Raw genomic sequence first — 19,336 nt, forward strand, 5'->3', positions numbered from 1 at the left:
GACAATGCACCATGGCAAAGGCCAAAACTATGAAGGCATTCCTTGGAGAAAGACACATTCAGTTAATGTCATGGCCTGCAAATAATCCAGATCTCAACCCAATTGAAAACCTGTGGTGGAAATTGAAAAAAAAGGTCTACAAGAAGGCTCCGACCTGCAAAGCTGATCTGGTAATTGCTATCAAAGAGAGTTGGCACCAAATTGATGAAGAATATCGTTTGTCACTCATCAAGTCCATGCCTCAGAGACTGCGAGCTTTTATTAAAGCCAAACGTGGTGCAATTAAAAACTTGTCATGTATTTTGAATGGTCCTTTTRTTTATCTGTTTTTCATGATTCCWTMCTTTYTTTTCCTCAGAATTGAGTGATTCCATATTTTCTTCCCTGTGTTTGGTCAATAAAAGTAACATTCACTGACTACCACAATGTTTTCTCTTCATTTCTTTGAGTGCTTCTAAAAGCCAACAAGTTGCACTTTGGAACGACCTTATTATTGTATCACGTTTTTGATCTGAGTTTGTTTTACAGAATGAAATGTCTGTCTGAGTGCTYATCCAAGACTGGTGATTCCATAATTTTTTGCCAGGGGTTGTATATGCCATGTGACAAGCATCCTGTGCTACCAGCCAGATAACATAATATTCATGGCATGCCGTGTTTTTTTTTTTTTTCCGGCAAAACAAGATAATGTCACACTATATTCTGCATGTATTACAACAGCAGGACTCTGCATACATTCCAGACCTGCCACCCGCTGAAGACATTTTACCCAATTATGAAATGAAAAATGTGACATTTTAGAATCTTTAGTTGTTGAAATTTTATATCAATCAAGATTGGGGTGTGGGGACACATTTCAAAACTATGAATTCAGTTGCCTTTTTTCCATCCATCCATCCACCCATCCGTCCATCTTTACCTGTATTTTCATCTCCCAAATGATTGTCTTAAAATAAATCATTCCACACACCCCCAAAATAAAAATCATTCATTAAAATTTAGCAAACCCCTATTTACAAAACGGCCTGCACTTAAGTGTATTTTTCCTTTTACTATTTTATGTTGTCCTTATTCTGCTTTTGTTAAATAACTTTTTTGTTAAATCTGTTTATGGCATTTTGCACAGAAATCATGTTGTAGGGGAGCCTTTTAATAATCAGTTCAATAAAGAATTGCTTGATAAAGTTTGATTTTTTTATGATGGCACATAAATGCACATTACAATAAAGATACAACGACAATATAAGTCTTATGTTAGCCTGTTTTGCTTTCATTTTAGTTTTTAAGTAAAAYTTTTCACGAGTATATTTTATATGATCCTAGTGGTGTATTTTAATTAAACCCATTTGCTATTTAGAAAATAGTTATGGTATTACATTTTTTACACTTGTTTGACAGACATTTTGTAACGCTTCCTTTTGGCATAAAAAGCAAATGACTTGTCGCAGACTTTTGTCGTCATCAACCTGACGGTCGCTTGTGATTTGACGAGCAGAACGTGTTCGCCATAATGATAATAAACCGTGAACACAAAGCTACAAAAAAGCAAATGAAGTCGCTTCCGTGAAACTATTACTGATGTACTGGTAGTCAGCGAACCAGAACCAAGTTGGGACTCATATCGGTGGATTGAAATCTCAACATACCCGGGAAAACCAAGCAAGAGCTGAGAGGGAAAACGAGGTAAAGTTAGCGTTGTGGCTAACTAGCCACGCTCACCTGTGATGTTTCTAGCTAGTTCTGTAGTCATGTGTTACATGTGCAGGCATTTTTATTAAAAAAGAGTTTAATCTTACGCAATGAGCTGTACATATTTGGAAATCTTCGGACAAATGCAAACGAATGAAGCGGAACTTTAAGGTGGCGACTTAGGTTTGCTGTTAGCGGCGGCATAATAAGAGGCTAGCTTCTTGTTTAGCCACTTTAGCTAAACAAACATCGCAACAGGCAGAAAACATCTGTGAGCGGAGTTTCCTGCTGCCTGCCGCACGCTCTTTTAGTAAAGACTAAAACTGTAAGTAAATGTGTAAAGCTGGCAAATTGCTTGAAATGCCACTTGCAGCTACTGCAGAATAAAACGAGATATGCGAACATTTTTTTATTTTTTTATTTTTAGGCAACAAGCTAACTTGAGCGTAACTTTGACAGTTGTGTCCTCTAGAGAATAAACATTCGCACCTGCAGCGCTGGAGCCAATCAGCTGCGTCTCGAAGCTATGGTCCAGTGATGGTGTTTATATTTTTGTAAGCAATCCTAAATACACATTTTTTTTTAAATAAGTTGTTTTCGTACCAGAATTTTACAAGACAACCATTTAAATATTAGGCAGGAAGTTGATCATGCTCTTGGGAGCAGAGGAGACGAAAACAAAACCCCCCCAAAAGAAATTGGGAAAGGAGAAGTGTTGAAATATAATGAACTCAGACAGTTATTTGTTGGTAGGAAGTATTTGGTTTCTGGGCCACAGATGAATGAATAGGAACAGAAGCTACAAGGAGGGTGAAAAGTAAACATGTAAAAGTGAATTGCTCCAATTGACATGAACAGGAAACTTGTTTATTATGTAACAGAAGTTCTTGCAATTTCCTCGGTGCCTAGCAGTTTGACAAAAATGTGATGTGAGATGATTTTTATTGGCCCAAATTATATAGTTGTAAAATTAGACATTTTATTCGCTCCATTTCAGAAATGGAGGTCTTCCTGCCTTGAGACCAATAAGCACATTCTTCAGCTCTCTGTTTCATAGGAAAAAGGACTGATGGCAACAACTACAGCTTTTACTTTCCGAAGCTGTTGGAACCTAGTGATGGGACTTGTGACTTTTCTGGGAGCTGGCTCAGTTAAGCAAAAAGAGCCTTCTCAAAGCCATTAGACCCATCACTACTGGAACCATAATAAGAGTTGCATTTTAGGTGAAAAATGTTCTGTTGGGCCACCCTTTCTGAACCAAAATCTCATGCATTAAAAAGATGATGTACAATGTTTAACTTTTCAATGTAACTCAAACCTTTTTTGCTTAAAATGTGTTTTTGAATTAAATATTTATGAATAATTAAGTTKATTTAAAATCTGGATTTTACCTAGAGCTAACAGTGAGTAGCTGATAATGCTACATATAATCTCTCATTGCAGCATAGAGTAACTGTAAAGAATAAATTTGTAAATAATATGTTGGGTATACATTGTCATTACAGCCTGCGCCATGGCGTCAGCATCTGCCACTGTGGACTCGAAGGCAGAGCTGACCACTCTGTTGGAACAGTGGGAGAAGGAGCAACAAAGTAGCACAGACGAGCTGGTGAACATCCTCACCAAGTAAGTAGACATGCTTTTAGTTTATGTGATGTGCTGTAAAGCATTTAGAAGCAGAAAAGGGTGCTTTAAGTGGATTAAATGTTTTTAAATGTAACTTTCAGAATCTCAGAGCTTGTTGAAAAAGAGTCAGAGGAGTACCACAAAGCTGACCCTGAYCCCTTTGATGATCGACATCCTGGTATTGAAAAGGGGACATCAGTTTATATAAATCTATTACAGATTTTAAAAGTTGTGACTGTTTTTGACTTTGCTCTCTTGGCCACCAGGGAGAGCTGATCCAGAATGTGTGTTAGGGCAACTCCTGAAGATCCTGTTCAAAAATGATGATTTCATGAACACAGTAAGGAACAAAAATGACTAATTCAAGGCATTTATCTTTAAAGTAATGAAAGCATGTTTAAAAAGACATTAAATACAATCTTAATTTTTCTAGTTGGTGAACAGCTACATGATGACCAGCAGAGAATTTTCTCTAAATGCAGCAGCTTGCCGCTTGTTGCAGGACATCATGCCTGGATTAGAAACAGCTGTGGTTTTTCAAGAAAAGGTAGATTTTCTGTCTGTTCATGATGTGCTTCCACTGTTAATAACATTGTGTTAAGTGATCTTACCCTAACAGCTCTTTGTTGTTCTGTATAACAAACCAGCTGATGTTGAAGTAAGTAGAGAAGGAAGTAGCCAAGTAATTGGATACTTTTTAAAACAGTGTTATTACAAAGTTAAATATAAATAACATTGAATTAGACATCTAGAAATTTTGACTTTCCTAAAAAACGTTTCTTTGCTGTGTGACTAAAATCCACCTTAGTTAGTTTGAATTTAACATGAAGATTGATCAGATGTCAGCAACAATTTTTTTTTCATGCAGCATTTTCGTTTTTTGCCAAATGTTTATTGACACAAATTTTCTAATCCGATATATGAATAGTCTATTTTTAATGAAATATACATATTTTTTTCCTTTTGGAAACTTTGTTTTGCTTTAGATCTTGATATTCAGAGACTTTGTTACCAGTTGAAAATATTAAGCAAATTAACTATGCTGACATAAGTTGTGGCAACAATTTCTGACCTAATTTTGACAAGAATTTTTTTAAAACATGGTTTCACCAAAAGATCCTGTCACACTATGTTTTTGACCACTTATGCCAACTTATTAAACTTTTAAAGACATCTAAGTTGAAGATGGAATTTAAAAATAAGTTGGAAGCCTCTTTTAGGCATGTACATACTGTAATGCTGACAAATTGATCAAATAGATAACTTTTATTAGTAATTTAGACGATTAACACATTTCATAAGTAGGCATAAGTTGTCTAAAATGTCAGTGTGGCAGGGCCTTAACTGAAGGAGTGTTTGTTTTATTTCTGCATTTTGCAAACTTTTTGATTTGCTGTCAAACATTGTTCTTTTCTTCATAAATTAAACCTATGTCATGTTTCTAATAAAATATAGGCTAGAACATTTTATTTATTTTTATTTTTTTGACTGGGAATCGACTTATCGCGTTGTGTTTGTTTAATAATCAGCACTTTTGCACCTTCTTTTTCCAGGAGGGTATAGTTGAGAGGCTGTTTAAGTGGGCTCAGGAGGCTGAACAGCCTCTGAGAATCTACGCCACCGGCTTGTTGGCGGGCGCCATGGAGAACCAGGACATTGCTGCCAACTACAGAGAGGAGAACTCWGTTTTGGTCAGTAGGGATTCTTCACTCGTATCAATTTTTATGAATGAAAAATGCARCAGTGAATAGTAGACAAACTTAAACAACTGATGAAATTATTGTCCCAGTTTTTCTTTAGCATTAAGTGCTCAGAAAAAGTAACTCTTTTTTCTGCATTATTTTGACAGGTGCCTTTAATGCTTCATCGGTTGCGTGAGCTTCAGAATAAGGATGCTGAGAACAAAAAGGAGACCAAATGGTTCAGTCCCAGGAAGATTTTGAGTGAGCCTTTGTTGCCTTTAGATGAGGAAGCTGTAGACGGAGGCTTTGAAGACAAGCCCTTCACACCGAGTAGAAATGGGGCAGAAAAGGATGCGATGGGACCACAAGACGATACTGAAGTTCCCTTCTCATCCATCGAGCCTGAAAATGAGGTTTCGTTCCGTTTCAACTCCCCTGACAAGATGAGCAGCCATGCCAGTTCAGTTGTTAAAACCATGATGAAGCCCATGTCTGCCCTCGGTTCGCTGACACACCCAGGCCTGTCCGATGGCAGCAGTTACTTAAGAAGAAGGGCGGAGAGAGAGAGTGCCAGGACCTCAAAACAGAAGCTGAATTTCTCTTTGCCTGAGCCAGAGAGGAACTTCAGTGAGCTTTCCAACAGCAGCTGGTCAGAGATGAGCCCCTGGGTGATTGGCAACACTTATCATCTGTACCCCTTAACCTCAGAGATCGAGCAGAGGCTCATCCTGCAGTATCTCACCCCTTTGGGGGAGTATCAAGAGGTTGGTCTCTTAAATCAATCCATAAAGCAAATGACTTAAATAATAAATTAAATTATGAAGCTACAGCTGTTTTGATTGTTTCAAATTCAGATTTGAACAGCTTCAGTCTGCCATAGTTGAYATTGTAGAATAAATGATAAAATTGTTACTACTGATAGTCATTTTTATTTGATTTTGAAAGTCATTATTTTTTGGTTGACTTTGGTTGTACAACTGTAGAAGTTGTCTTTAGATGAAGACGTCTCGCCGTCATTCTGCAAACTTGCCAGCAGATGTCAGTCTTTCATAGTGATGATATTTAAAGTAATTTATGAAGGTGTACACAGCGTAAACCTAGTTTAAAGGAATGCACAGTTTTGGGAAAATTGTCATACATTGGGTCACAATTTCTTGCGTCTTTGTAAATGTTTTTAAACTTGTAAATTAACAAGCAATTTGTTGTGTTGTCCTGCTAATGTATACAGCTTCTGGCAGTGTTTATGCAAATGGGAGCTCGTGAGCTGCTCATGCACTACATGGATCTAAAGCAGACCAATGATGTGCAGCTCACCTTTGAGGCTCTCAAGGTAAACGTTTACTCGCGTGTTACTCGAGGTTTCATGATGCTGAAACGCAACAAGTTCGTAATGCTTTTACTTTTTTCTTCTGTACAGTATCTGGCTTCACTTCTGTTGCACAAAAAATTTGCTGCCGAGTTTGTTGCTCATGGAGGAGTTCAAAAGTTGCTGGAAATACCAAGACCTTCAATGGCTGCAACAGGAGTGTCACTGTGCCTGTATTACCTAGCTTATAACCAGGATGCCATGGAACGGGTACAAAAAAGATGCACAAATTCCAGAATAAAAAGCTAGATATATTGTTAGGATTTTGTTATATACATTAGTGTTTTGACCATCTCTCTAATGCTGAGGTGATTCCTCTTTTTGTTCCCAAATGTCATCCAGTCAGTGAAAATGTGAACAGAAGATCTAGGGATTTTCTGAAGTTGTTTCTATGTTTTCATTGCAGTTTGAAGAACAGGGCTGTCACAGTTACGATGTATAACTAGTGTTGTCCAAATATAGCAACAATTGTTAATTTATATAAATGCTGGAATGCTTTAAAAAACATAGTGTCAGTTCAGTCACAGTTGTTTTGATTCTAATATTTAGGTATTGGTAAAAACTGATTGTATTGCCGCTTTGTAGTGGCTGCTTTTATTTGTATTCATGACGGTGTCTTCTCTTCTAAAGGTGTGCATGTTGCCCCACTCAGTCTTGTCAGATGTGGTTGGTTACACGCTGTGGCTGCTGGAATGTTCACATGCATCCGGCTGCTGCCACGCCACCATGTTCTTCTCCATATCCTTTTCTTTCCGCGCCGTCCTGGAGCTGTTTGACAGGCAGGATGGGCTCCGACGTCTCGTCAACCTGGTAAGACAAACCAGCAGTCCTCATTGTAACTGTGTAAACCTAATCATCTGTAACGTCTATTGAAGATTCTTAAGAAAAACTGACTGAAGATTCAGTATTCTGTCAAATGATAACTTAAGATGATTATGTTGTCATATATTGTGATTTAACTGTTTTATTAGATCAGCACACTGGAGATCCTGAATCCTGAGGACCAGGGAGCACTGCTGAGCGATGATGAGATTTTCTCTAGCAGGCAGAGAGCCAAGCACACCTGCATGGCTCTGCGCAGGTACTTTGAGGCCCATCTGGCAATCAAGGTGGAGCAGGTGAAGCAATCCCTGCAGCGCACAGAGGGCGGCGCCCCCATACACTCGCAGCCATATTACAAGGTACTCAAAAGGACAGAATTTACTGAACATTTAAAGTATTATGTTTAAAAAATCTGTATGTTGTAGCTTTGTGCTTTAGTTGTGAAGTTTTAACCTTCCTGTGGTGTGCTTGTCTTGCTTACAGGCTGTCAGCTATAGCCGTGAGCAGGTGGTGGAAATGATGGAGTTTTTGATAGCGTGCGGTCCACGGCTCTATTGGGAACCAGCAGAGGTCTTTCACAAGCTGTCCTGTGTCCAGCTGCTCCTACAGCTCATCTCCATCGCCTGTGACTGGAGGACCTACTATGGCAGGTATGAACAAGGAATTTACATTTTTCACAGTTTCCAGCTCTACATATTGAATATTCAGATGTAATGTGATGCAGTCATGACTGTTGTTTGTCCTTCTAGGAGTGATACTGTGCGTTATGCCCTTGACATCCTGAGTATTCTCACAGTTGTTCCAAAGACCCAGCTGTTGTTGTCTGAACCTGTTGCTGTGTTTGATGAGGGAGGAACTACAGTCTCTACTGTTGGTAGGTGTTCTCAGCATTAGTCGTCTATTGAAATCAGACTCTGCTTTGTTTCTTTCTATAAACATGTAGCCTTGTTCCACTTATGTGTTGCCTTTAGTTCCTTTTAGTATTTTATTGCAATGTTGTCCTATGTGTATTGGTTGCCTGTGTCAAACAAGGATTCCTTGAATTGCATTATGCATTAGAGTAACTCTTTGACTGCTTCTAAGAAAGTACAAAAACATCAGGATTGAGTAATTGTACAGAAAATTTTCACATAGTCTGAGTCCTGTTCAATTCAAAACTTTTTTTTTCTTCAAGGTTTTTATGTTTGTTCATTTTCTTGTTAGGGATGAGTATAGTCCTGGCTGTGGCAGAAGGGGAGGTGTTTGTTAATGATGCAGAGATTCAGAAGTCGGCTCTGCAGGTCATCATCAACTGCGTTTGTGCACCAGATAAACGCATATCCAGCATTGGCAAGTTTGTAGCAGGGATGCCCCGTCGCCGCCTGCCGCAGCACACCAAAGCTAGTGAGAGTGTACTTACTAGGATGTGGAATGTCGTACAATCCAACAATGGCATCAAGGTATATCTAACATTAACCTAATATTTAAATTTAAGCTTTTATTTTAGGTTTATTTTCTGGTCAGTTTGGGTGTTTAAACCTGGACCAATAACCCATATGTTAGACTCTGTTGGTCAAATGATGAGAAAAATTGAGGAGTAAAAATGTGGGTTTATCTCACTTGATATCATCATTGCAATATTAACAATTTTATTGCACATCACAAGTTTTTCTAATTCTGTGCAACCATATTCTGATTAATGCTGCATTAAAAAGGATCTTACAGGGCCTGTCTCATTAACTTCGGGGAAACACTACAGAGTCATTTGTTGCAAAAGCAACCATTTTAAATGATCCTTTCTCCCAACTTCCATTTATTTTTCTTAATAAATCTTGATTACTATTTGGTAGTTTTCTTATTATTCTTATAAAGCAACTATTTATTTGTTTTATCAAATTTTAATTGTTTAACTGCTAGTTTTATATGCCAACGTCATTGTTATGTCGGGACGTGCAATAGTTCTTATTTTGGTGCAATTTCATTGTTCTTTGTCTCAGATACCATGCTTTAGTTCAGACTGTAACCTATAGGCTTATTGAACTCATTTGGAAGCCATGTTTGAGTTTTTAAAAAATAATCACTTTTCAGAAATGTCTCTAGTTTTGAACTATCATGTTTATCCATCCTCTAGGTGCTGCTATCCCTGCTGACTGTGAAGATGCCCATTACAGATGCAGATCAGATCCGAGCTCTTGCCTGTAAAGCTCTGGTAGGTCTGTCCCGCTCCACCTCTGTCAGACAAATCATCAGCAAGCTGCCATTGTTCAGCAGCGGACACATTCAGCAGCTCATGAAGGAGCCTGTGCTCCAGGACAAACGCAGCGAACACGTCAAGTTCTGTAAGTTTGCTGCCGAACTAATGGAAAGAATCTCGGGGAAGCCATTGCTGATTGGTACAGATGTGTCTCTGGCGTGGTTGCAGAGGGCCAGTGTGGTTGCTCAGTCCAAGATCACTTTCCCTGAGAAGGAGCTGCTGCTGCTTATTAGGAACCACCTTGTGGCCAAAGGCCTGCACGACACGGCAACGACTCTCACCAAAGAGGCAGATCTCCCCATGGCATGTCTGTCTCATTCGTCACATTGTTCACATTCAGCTTCTGCTTTTCCCTCTGTTGCTCCTCCCCCACCCGCCTCTGCTGTTACTACACTGCCCCGCACACCACGGCTGGCCAATGGCGTTGTGTCAAGACTTGGTAACCATCCCTCCCATTCCACCCCAGGATCCAGCCATCCACAAACTCGTCCCTCTTCATCCCAAATGGCTGGTCCTTCTTCCAGCACTGTCCCACAAACGTCTGTCCCACACTGCAACAGTGGCTCTCCCCTGATTGGGCGCATTATTTTCTCCCGTGAACGACACACTTCTTGTAGTACAGTCAGCTGTAAGAAAACCCGAGTGCTTCGACAGAAGTCCGACCACGGGGCCTTCAGCCAGAGTCCAGCCATGAAGAAGCAGTTTGACAGACACTTGCCTTCCCCGCCTGCATTAGACAGCATAATTACAGAGTACCTGAGGGAACAGCATGCACGCTGTAAAAACCCTGTTGCAACCTGCCCACCTTTTTCTCTTTTCACTCCCCATCAATGTCCCGAGCCCAAACAGAGACGACAGGCGCCCATCAATTTTACATCCCGACATTCACAGAGAGTCATCTATCCAAAATACGGAGGTGTTGACGGAGGATGTTTTGACAGACATCTTATTTTCAGCAGGTTGGCAGCTTTGTGTCTTTGATGTTCGCTTCCTCATCAGCCTCCACAGCCGTTTTTGTCTTTAAACTCTTTTTCTTTTTGTCCAGATTTCGGCCCATCTCTGTGTTCAGGGAGGCAGATGAGGACGAGAGTGGGTTCACATGTTGTGCCTTCTCTGCTCGTGAACGGTTTCTGATGCTGGGAACGTGCACGGGGCAGCTCAAGCTCTACAATGTGTTCACGGGCCAAGAAGAAGCAAGCTACAGCTGTCACAGCTCAGCAATCACTCACCTGGAGCCCTCACGGGTCTGTAGAGAAAATGTGATAATTACAGTTTGGTTAGGTGTTGTGCCAGTTTAGATGCTTTATCTTATTTATTACACATCAAGAAAATCTCTAACCATCATATTTTGTATTTTTAGGATGGTTCTCTGCTCTTAACATCAGCTTCTTGGACCTACCCTCTGTCTGGACTCTGGGGGATGAAATCTGTATTCATTATGAAGTGAGTAATGTTTAAAATAATATTTTTTATTAACTACATGTAATACATTAATCTCACTGCTTAAAATAAAGAACCAAACATTTCTCTTTTTAGTTTTAAAATCCCTTGAAACATTAACACATGATTACTGTCAGTCAGCACAGTTCTCTTGCTTGTGTGTGATCCTGTTTCTTCTATTTCTGGGGTTCTCTTTGTTTGATAGTACAGCAGTTTTATTCTGCTTAACAAAGACACATGACATGGTGTTTAATTATGAACACCAACTGTCTAAGGAATATATTCTCTGTCATTTTTCCAAACTGTTGAACTAAAAAAAAATCATTGATTGTACATTTTCTTCATGCATATAAAGAACTTAATGTGCTCTGCTTTAACAATCTCATTGTTTTCAGGCATTCCTTCCTGGGTGACCACTACGTGGAGTTCAGTAAGCTTTCACAGGACCGGGTCATTGGGACGAAAGAACACGTAGCACGTGTATGTATAGTATATATTTTTTTAATATTCTTATTTAAACTATGAAAGCGTTAAAATAAAATAGCGGTCAAATGTTGAGTGCTGATATTTTGTGCTTGTCCTTGCCAGATTTATGACATACAGACAGGTCAGATTACTCAGACTCTCAACAACCCTGACCTGGCAAACAGCTACAAGAGGAACTGTGCTACCTTCAACCCAACAGATGACCTGGTGCTGAATGATGGCGTTCTGTGGGATGTACGCACGGCTCAGGCCATCCACAAGTTTGACAAGTTCAACATGAACATCAGTGGCGTATTCCACCCCAATGGTCTGGAGGTCATCATTAACACAGAGATCGTATCCTTCAGACTGAATCTCATTTTAATAGCAGTGGTTTTGGAAAATAGTTTTTACTAAATATGATTTATTATGTTTTACAAAATATAAATGAGTACAGTTTGTGCGTACAGTTCATAGAAACCTTTGTAATTTACATCAAAAAAGAAAAATGTTTTAAAAAAAGGGATTTAGAGGACCTGCAGCTTCTATGTTTTTAAAGCTTGAGGCAGGGTTCCCACGGATCGTTTGAAATCCTTGAAAGTTTGTGAATTTCAAAAAATTATTTCAAGGCCCTGAAAAGTTTGTGAAAACAGCCAAAGATTACACTTGTCCTTGAAAGTCTTTGAATGTTTTTTGGGGATTGAAATTCTCTATTCACACGACTGATTTTCATCCTCTTTAAAAAAAATTAATTATAAAATTAAATTTAAAAAACTTACATTTGTTGCAGTGGATAACTCAGGATTATGGTAAACTGACATCATTGTTTCTGACTCAACAACTTCTATGTTGTTCAGTTTTTCATTGAATTTACATGTTAAACCTGTTTATTGGTAACATTCTGCGGTAGCAGTAGGTAATTGCTGTTGTGCATGGTTCTTTAATTTGAGGAAATTGGTACTGGAAAGTCCTTGAAAGGTCCAAGGTGTGGGAACCCTGTTGAGGGGATTACTGTTTAACAGTGGTGCCATAAATCTGACCTGAACATAAATCAKTTCTTTCATTGATTAAATGCACCATTGAAGGGATGACTAATTAGGTTTTATTTCACTGTTAAACATTAAATATTTAACCCAGTAGAAATCCTTTTATTTCCCTGGAGAGGGTTGTAATTGTTGCTTAGTTGAAGAGAAATTGAAGCAAATGTTTTGATGCTTAACTTGGGGTCTCAGTGGGATCTGCGGACCTTCCACCTCCTCCACACAGTTCCCGCTCTGGACCAATGCAGAATAGTTTTCAACAATAGTGGGACTGTCATCTATGGCGGTAAGTACACAAGTCACTGGAAGCCTAAAACCCCATTCACAGTTAACCCTGTTACTGGTGTGTTCAAATTGAAATGTGGTAAACATGAAGTAAAATGAGCGTGTGTTTATTTGGAGAAAGGTGTGAACAGAACCTGTAGAGGTGTGTGTGTGTGTGTGTGTGTGTGTGTGTGTGTACACACACGCTTGGTGCTCCAGTCAGAGCCAAATGGACAGAAGGCTTAGTGTCAGATTGGCAACAGAGAAAGAAGCACCTTGTTCACAGCTCATCACAGGAGGAGCTGTGGTCGTGCAGTGATGGAGCTGAACATATGACATTTCAGCCACTTTTGAGCCAAACTGCAGCTAACCGGCTCGTTGTGCTCGGTTATTATTGACTCACTGTGTCTCTTGATTTTTGAAGCAATGTTGCAAGCTGATGACGAAGACGACATGATGGACATGCAGATGAAAAGTCCATTTGGGTCATCGTTCAGGACCTTCAATGCCACAGATTATAAACCAATTGGTAGGACTTTTTCTTTTAAATCTTAACCAAAGTTACTTGTTAGTTTTTAGTGATCTTATAAAATGTAGCAATGTTATCATTTTAAATGTCACATTTACAATATTAATAGCAGAAACTGTCTGATTTGTGTTCTTTAATCTTTTTCAGCAACAATTGATGTCAAGAGGAATATATTTGACCTTTGCACAGATACAAAAGACTGCTATCTTGCAGTCATTGAGGTGAATGATTGTGTTTTATCACTTATGCTGTATAAAGTTTTTTAAAATGCATTCTAACAAAATAAGAAACATCCTTAAATGTCCCATAGAACCAAGACTTGGTCAACACTGATACTGTGTGCCGGCTCTATGAAGTTGGCCGGCAGAGACTTGCAGAAGAAGAGGAGGAGGATGAGGAGGATCAGGTGGAATATTTTTTTCTTTTGATCTGGATAAAACAGGATCTCTTCAGCTTTACAAAACTTAAGTTTTCCTAAGTGTTCTTATTTTTTCTTATGTTGCAGGAGGACGAGGATCAGGAAGAAGACGACGACGATGACGATTCAGACGATGATGTTGACACCGATCCTCTCATCGCCGAGCTGGAAAACGAAAACGGCGGTGAAGATGACGATGATGAAGATGAGGATGACGGTAATGACGAATTTTCACCGTCTGATGAGGAGGTTGCTCATCTTCTCGAAGATGATGGTGATGCTGGGGATGATGATGACGAAGAGGATGACGAGGATGACAATGACGAGGATGACACTGATAATGATGTTGATCTGGATGGTGACAACGGTGAGCAACCATCGTTTCTTTTATCTACAGGATCTTAAGTCTTATGAATGTTTGGTAAAAATGTTTTATTTATTTGTGTGTCTTTGGATGGGTTCATTGTGTTGCATTTACTGTTCAGATTTGCAAAACATCAGAATGTTTCATTTCTTTAAATAGTACTTTTTAATCTTAAACCAAAGTTTTCACTAAAGATCACCTTTTCTTTTGCCTTATCCCATCTGAGGTTTTTGTTTTTTGTTACTTTCTCACACAATACAACCTGTACAAAAGACTTTAGAACATTTAACCTTCTTTCAAAGTAAGTGTCACAAACACCAATAACTGCAGGGAAAAACAAACATAAATCTACACATGTAAAGATACAGGTTTAATCCATCACCTGTGTCATTATCAGTCAACAGTTTACATGTAGGATCTGAGGTCTTAATAGTACCAAAAACATGGAGCTGATCTTGACCTGCTTAACATTTAAATGATGGGAAGGTCACTTCTGCAGATGTCTAAAATTTCAGCCCGCAGATAGGGATATACCTTCGACATTTGAATCGATTCGGTACCAATCCGGTACCTGGGAATCTGTACCGGTACTTAACGGTACCAATTTTCGGTACTTTATTGTTAAAAAAACAACAAACACAAACTTTTTTAAACGTATTTCTCAATATATAAAATTTAACAAATATCAAGGCAACATCCAACTCTTTGTATTATAACATCAGTTTTTTAACTTCTTTAAAGTGAAAACTCTTGAAAACAACAAGACTGTTTTGTCTTACTGCACAAATTAAAATCCATCTCCAAGTATTTCTATTGATGTCATTTCCCCGCTAGAAAAATTGTGTGATGGAGGTCCATGGAAGGCAAATAAGTTTAAATCAAATAAGTAAAAGAGGATTGAGTTAAAATAAATAAAAGGTATTCAAGCTACGTTTTGAGCATCCAAAACGCAATCAACACTAAAAGTTAGCTGCTTGTGCTCTTTCAGGTCAGACGCGTTCAGACTGTCAGGAAGAGCCTCTGTTGTTTTCCTCTGCCAGTCTCTGTTTAATGGAGAATGAAATAAAGAAAGTGGTGGTATTTTATTTACTTTGAGCAAGCGAACATCGTGCTCACAAGATAATTAATCCACCAGATAATTCAAAGGCGGTCTGTTCCGGAGTTTTACTCCAGGAGCTGCGCGGCTTTCATGCTACGTTCAGACCGAGCTCTCCCTCTGTTTACTGAACCAGCGGCTGCTGACGTCATTACGCTCTTGCACGATGCTGCATTCAGGACAAGCATGGAAAATCCCCCACTYTTACGCCAATACAGTCGCAATGATGCGTTTAGGTACTGAAACATGGTACCGTTTGATGTTACGTGAATAGGTTCTCGGTAGTACCAACAGAATTTGGTCGGTACTTATAAAAGTATTGAATTTAGTACCCATCCCTACCCCCAGCCTCACACTTAGTTACTATTCACTTGATGCTTGAGTGATGACGATAATCCWCTCAGTTTTTCAGCCTTAAAGTCACTGCTGACAATGAGGTGGTTGACAACAAGGATTCATTTAAAAGTTGTCAGAGAAATTCTCCGGTATGAATTCTGAGAAGACCCTTTGAAGACTTTGTAGCTAAACTCCATGCTACTCCATTTGCCTACCGGACTACCTACAAATTTCTTGCCATTATAACCGCTTCACAAGGTTAAGACAATGTTTCTTTAAATTATCATCTACAGATTTACTTATAATCATAGGATCATATTTTCCTGCCTCTCATGGGTGCATTAAAAATGGTTTTACATCTGATGCAAACATTTCTGCTTATATTTTTGAAGAAAGAAACTATTTTAAATAAAAGTAGGGCTGCGTCTAATGACTATTTTGATAGTCAACTAATCTGCAATTATTTATTCAATTAGTCAACAATTATTTTTGTCGTGTCTAGCTATGCTTCCTGTGAGCGCACCTCCTGTTCACGCTCCAGTCTCATCTCATCTGCTCACACCTGACAATGTCTCCCTCTTATCCAGTTTTTCTACTCTAACATGGGTTCCCGTAGCAAATTAAAATAATGACCTATGAAACATATGAATTTGAACCTCAAACCTAATAGTTTACTCAGATATATTTTAACATAATTGCATGTAAACACAACAAAAAATGAAATTAAATAATGCATATTAAGCTGCAAGTAGTCTTTTAAACATACAGCTAATGTACAAGTAAGACAAAATATCAGCCTCTTCCCAGCATGAGGGGCTGTTAACTTGACCTGCAGTGTGTAGCCGAAGCTTTGCAAGTCCAAAATAAACTAAATAATAACTTTGGTTAAAGTAACATTTTTAAGCATAAAGTAAGAAAATAATCCATCCTGTCTGAAATCTTGCTGGATCTGGCAGTCCAAAAGTTATAAGGCTTCAATGCCGTCAAAAATACGTAAGAAGGCAAGACAGGATGGATTATTACTATAATTCAGTGATTTAATATGAAACACTTTACTCGTTAGCTTTTGTTAACTTATCTGATTGTGCCTTCTTTATACACAGTTTTCAGATGATAAACTAACAAAACGGAGACAGTTGGCTAAAGCACAAAGTAATCAGGCCCTGAAAATAAGATCTATGAGGCATCAACCCGACGAACAAGCTAACTTTCTGAAACGTACTTATCTGCAGAGGACGGCTAGCATGTTAGCGTCTCATAATGTACTCATGTTTTTACTGTCGCAGTCCTGTCATGGAATGACTGAGTCTGCATTTTACTTTTGTTGGTTGATTTTCAGTAAAATGTAGCAAACTTTGGAATGATTAGGTCTTGTTATTTTTTCCTCTTTGTCACAATCGTCTTTCTGTTCCACCATTATCGCTCTTTTGATTTGCCCGCAGCGTCTTCTGTGGTTTGCAGACCGGCACCTCTTCAGTCGTGAACAATGCAACTGCAGACAATGGAAGCAATTCTGCCCCCAGCAGTTGTTGTATTTCATTGCAGTTACAAATGAACATTTACCTGGGTAAATAATATGATACGTCAACATTAAAATTCCATGTTGACTTATTTTTATAATTGACGTAGTCGATTATGTTGACTAATCATTGCAGCCCTACTAAATAGCTCAAAACGTCATTGAGCAGCCTTTTTACAAGTTGTTGAGCTAAATAGATGAAACCTGCGTGCAGATCAATTTTACAGTCAGTTCTTTCTAAAAATCTTTTAATCTGTAATTTAAAAAAGGGGGAGAAGAAAACTGTTTCAGTGTTTTTCATTCTTGGCTGGTCACTGTGGAATTTAAAACTGCTGTGTCAGTTTATTTCAGCCACGGCGTTGACATGGAAGAAAGAAACAAAAACGACTGGATGTAGAGCAACAAAGCTGCTTTTGTTTTTGCCATTTTGGCACTTTCTCTGACCTACACAGCACACTGACCTACTCAGCAGAATATGTGTATTCCCAAATTTCTGAAACTGTATTTGTCTTTGAAACCAACAGACAGCTCGGACAACTCTGACCTTGAGGATGACATCATCTTATCCCTCAATGAGTGAAGGGGGGCGGGGAGCGTCAGCATCTAGGACAGAGGATCCAGAAAACATGTCACGACTTCTGCCTCACAGATGTTCCAGCTGCAGAGGAGCAGGCACAAAAACTGAATATCCTAAGAAGACAAGTTGCAGCACTGCCGGGTTGAAACAGTAGGTGTCTGAACTCCTAGTGTGAGGGGAAAAATCAAAAAAATGATTGTTCTATGATATAATTTTATAGAGAGAAAATCCGAGTTTGATTGTGAGTGAAATGAACAGTGAGTAGATATGATTTAAACAAAAAGGTTTTATAAATGTTCACATTAATAACTCTGAGTTTCTTCGTTTGCTATTGATTCATTCACTTAGTTTAGTAACATATAGTCTTTGTTAGAGAAACTGATTACATTACATGGTCTCCATTTGTGTGATTGCCGATACAGTACTATTACAAGACTGAACCTGGCCAGTCCACTTTGAAAATCCCCCCAAAAAGTCCTGAACTTTTGAATCAGGCAGCTAATGTAACAGCACATGTTACGGTTCAGCAAACTATGAAGTCCGCCTCAACATAAATTGATGACCAAAAGGCCACACACAATAGTGCCAATTCAAACATGTAAAGAACACATTTAAATCAGCTTTGTGCTCTGACTGGTTTGGACACCATAACAAAACCAATAGCATGTGCCACTGTCAGGAGCTCTCTGTGATAAATGCTCAGTTTTTGAACTTCTGCAGAGACTGATTCATTAATTGACTGATCTGAAGATGTAATGAGTCTTATCTCTGGGAGTGTCTAAAAGATAAACTGTGGTAAAATGCTGTAAAAGAAAAAGGTGTTTTCTCTGACAGAAAAGTTACGACTGTCATTAATGTAAAAACAAATGCCTTGCACATCCAGTACAGATGTCCTGATTTTCATGTTTCCAAGATTTCACCTTTTGACTTACATTTAGAGACTTTTTATTTTAAGCTTCTGGAATAAACAGTATATGTACAGGTTGTATGTATCTAAAGTATTTTTACAATAAAGTTGCAAAATTTACTTTCTGTTTGCCTTTTTTATGCAATGTGACTGTAGATGGAATTTATGAATTCAAGAAAGTCTTAAAGCCCAATGTGTTTCTGAGGAGAAAGACCATACAAACCAAATGCAGACCAGACAGAACAAGTAATGTGACGATGAAACACAAATTTTTTTTTAATTCTTTAAACAAAACCTGCTGATGAAAACTGAGGAAACATGTAAAATAGTGTTATAAGTTTATATCATTTAGCTCTTAGTATTATTTACTTTAGTACTCTGATGTTTTTAGTTATTAATTTTAGAGAAATATATGAAGTCATTCCCTCATCAAAAACATACCCAGAGTGTTGTTTTGACGCATCCATACATGTTTGAAAAATCCTTGAATCTCCTGTGTTAGCCATGTGGGGCTGCCTAAACACTTGCTGGTAAAGAGCTCCTCCCTGAAGCTCAAGTCTGCAGCTGAGCTCCAGGCACTCTGAGCACCACTCCCCTGAAGCATTGTTGTGAAGATGTGCTAAAGTGGAAGTGTCAGAAATGACAGTGCTGTATCAAGACACCTCAGTGGGAAGTCTGTGGGAAGGAAAATATGTGGCAGAAAACGCTGCACGACAAGAAGAGTCGTCAGTCAGTGATGGTCTGTGGTGCCATATCAGCAGCTGGTGTTGGTCCACTGTGTTTTATCAAGGCCAGGGTCAATGCAGCTATCAGGAGAGTTTGGAGCACTTCATGCTTCCATCTGCTGAAAAGCTTTATGGAGATTTCATTTTTCAGCACAACCTGGCACCTGCTCACAGTGCCAAAACCACTGGTAAATGGTTTACTGACCATGGTATTACTGCGCTCAATTGGCCTGCCAAC

At 38.8% G+C, this 19,336-nt stretch overlaps 1 protein-coding gene across 1 annotated transcript; it reads left to right on the plus strand.

Annotated features, from left to right (window-relative positions):
• Positions 1 to 1,474: 1,474 nt before the first annotated feature.
• On the plus strand, positions 1,475 to 18,493 carry dcaf1 (ddb1 and cul4 associated factor 1). Its single transcript, XM_014016667.1, has 25 exons — positions 1,475 to 1,683; positions 3,195 to 3,315; positions 3,417 to 3,493; positions 3,582 to 3,655; positions 3,749 to 3,862; positions 4,869 to 5,006; positions 5,165 to 5,761; positions 6,226 to 6,327; positions 6,415 to 6,573; positions 6,994 to 7,173; positions 7,335 to 7,544; positions 7,669 to 7,835; positions 7,935 to 8,059; positions 8,389 to 8,624; positions 9,296 to 10,377; positions 10,464 to 10,662; positions 10,779 to 10,861; positions 11,254 to 11,338; positions 11,447 to 11,680; positions 12,556 to 12,649; positions 13,052 to 13,156; positions 13,304 to 13,377; positions 13,467 to 13,562; positions 13,662 to 13,941; positions 17,414 to 18,493. Exons 2-25 carry the CDS (start codon positions 3,203 to 3,205, stop codon positions 17,467 to 17,469), a joined length of 4,680 nt encoding a protein of 1,559 aa, XP_013872121.1. The 5' UTR covers positions 1,475 to 1,683; positions 3,195 to 3,202; the 3' UTR covers positions 17,470 to 18,493.
• Positions 18,494 to 19,336: the final 843 nt, after the last annotated feature.

This window comes from Austrofundulus limnaeus, unplaced genomic scaffold (assembly GCF_001266775.1).
Source record: "Austrofundulus limnaeus strain Quisiro unplaced genomic scaffold, Austrofundulus_limnaeus-1.0 Scaffold3, whole genome shotgun sequence".
NCBI classification, from domain to species: Eukaryota; Metazoa; Chordata; class Actinopteri; order Cyprinodontiformes; family Rivulidae; genus Austrofundulus; species Austrofundulus limnaeus.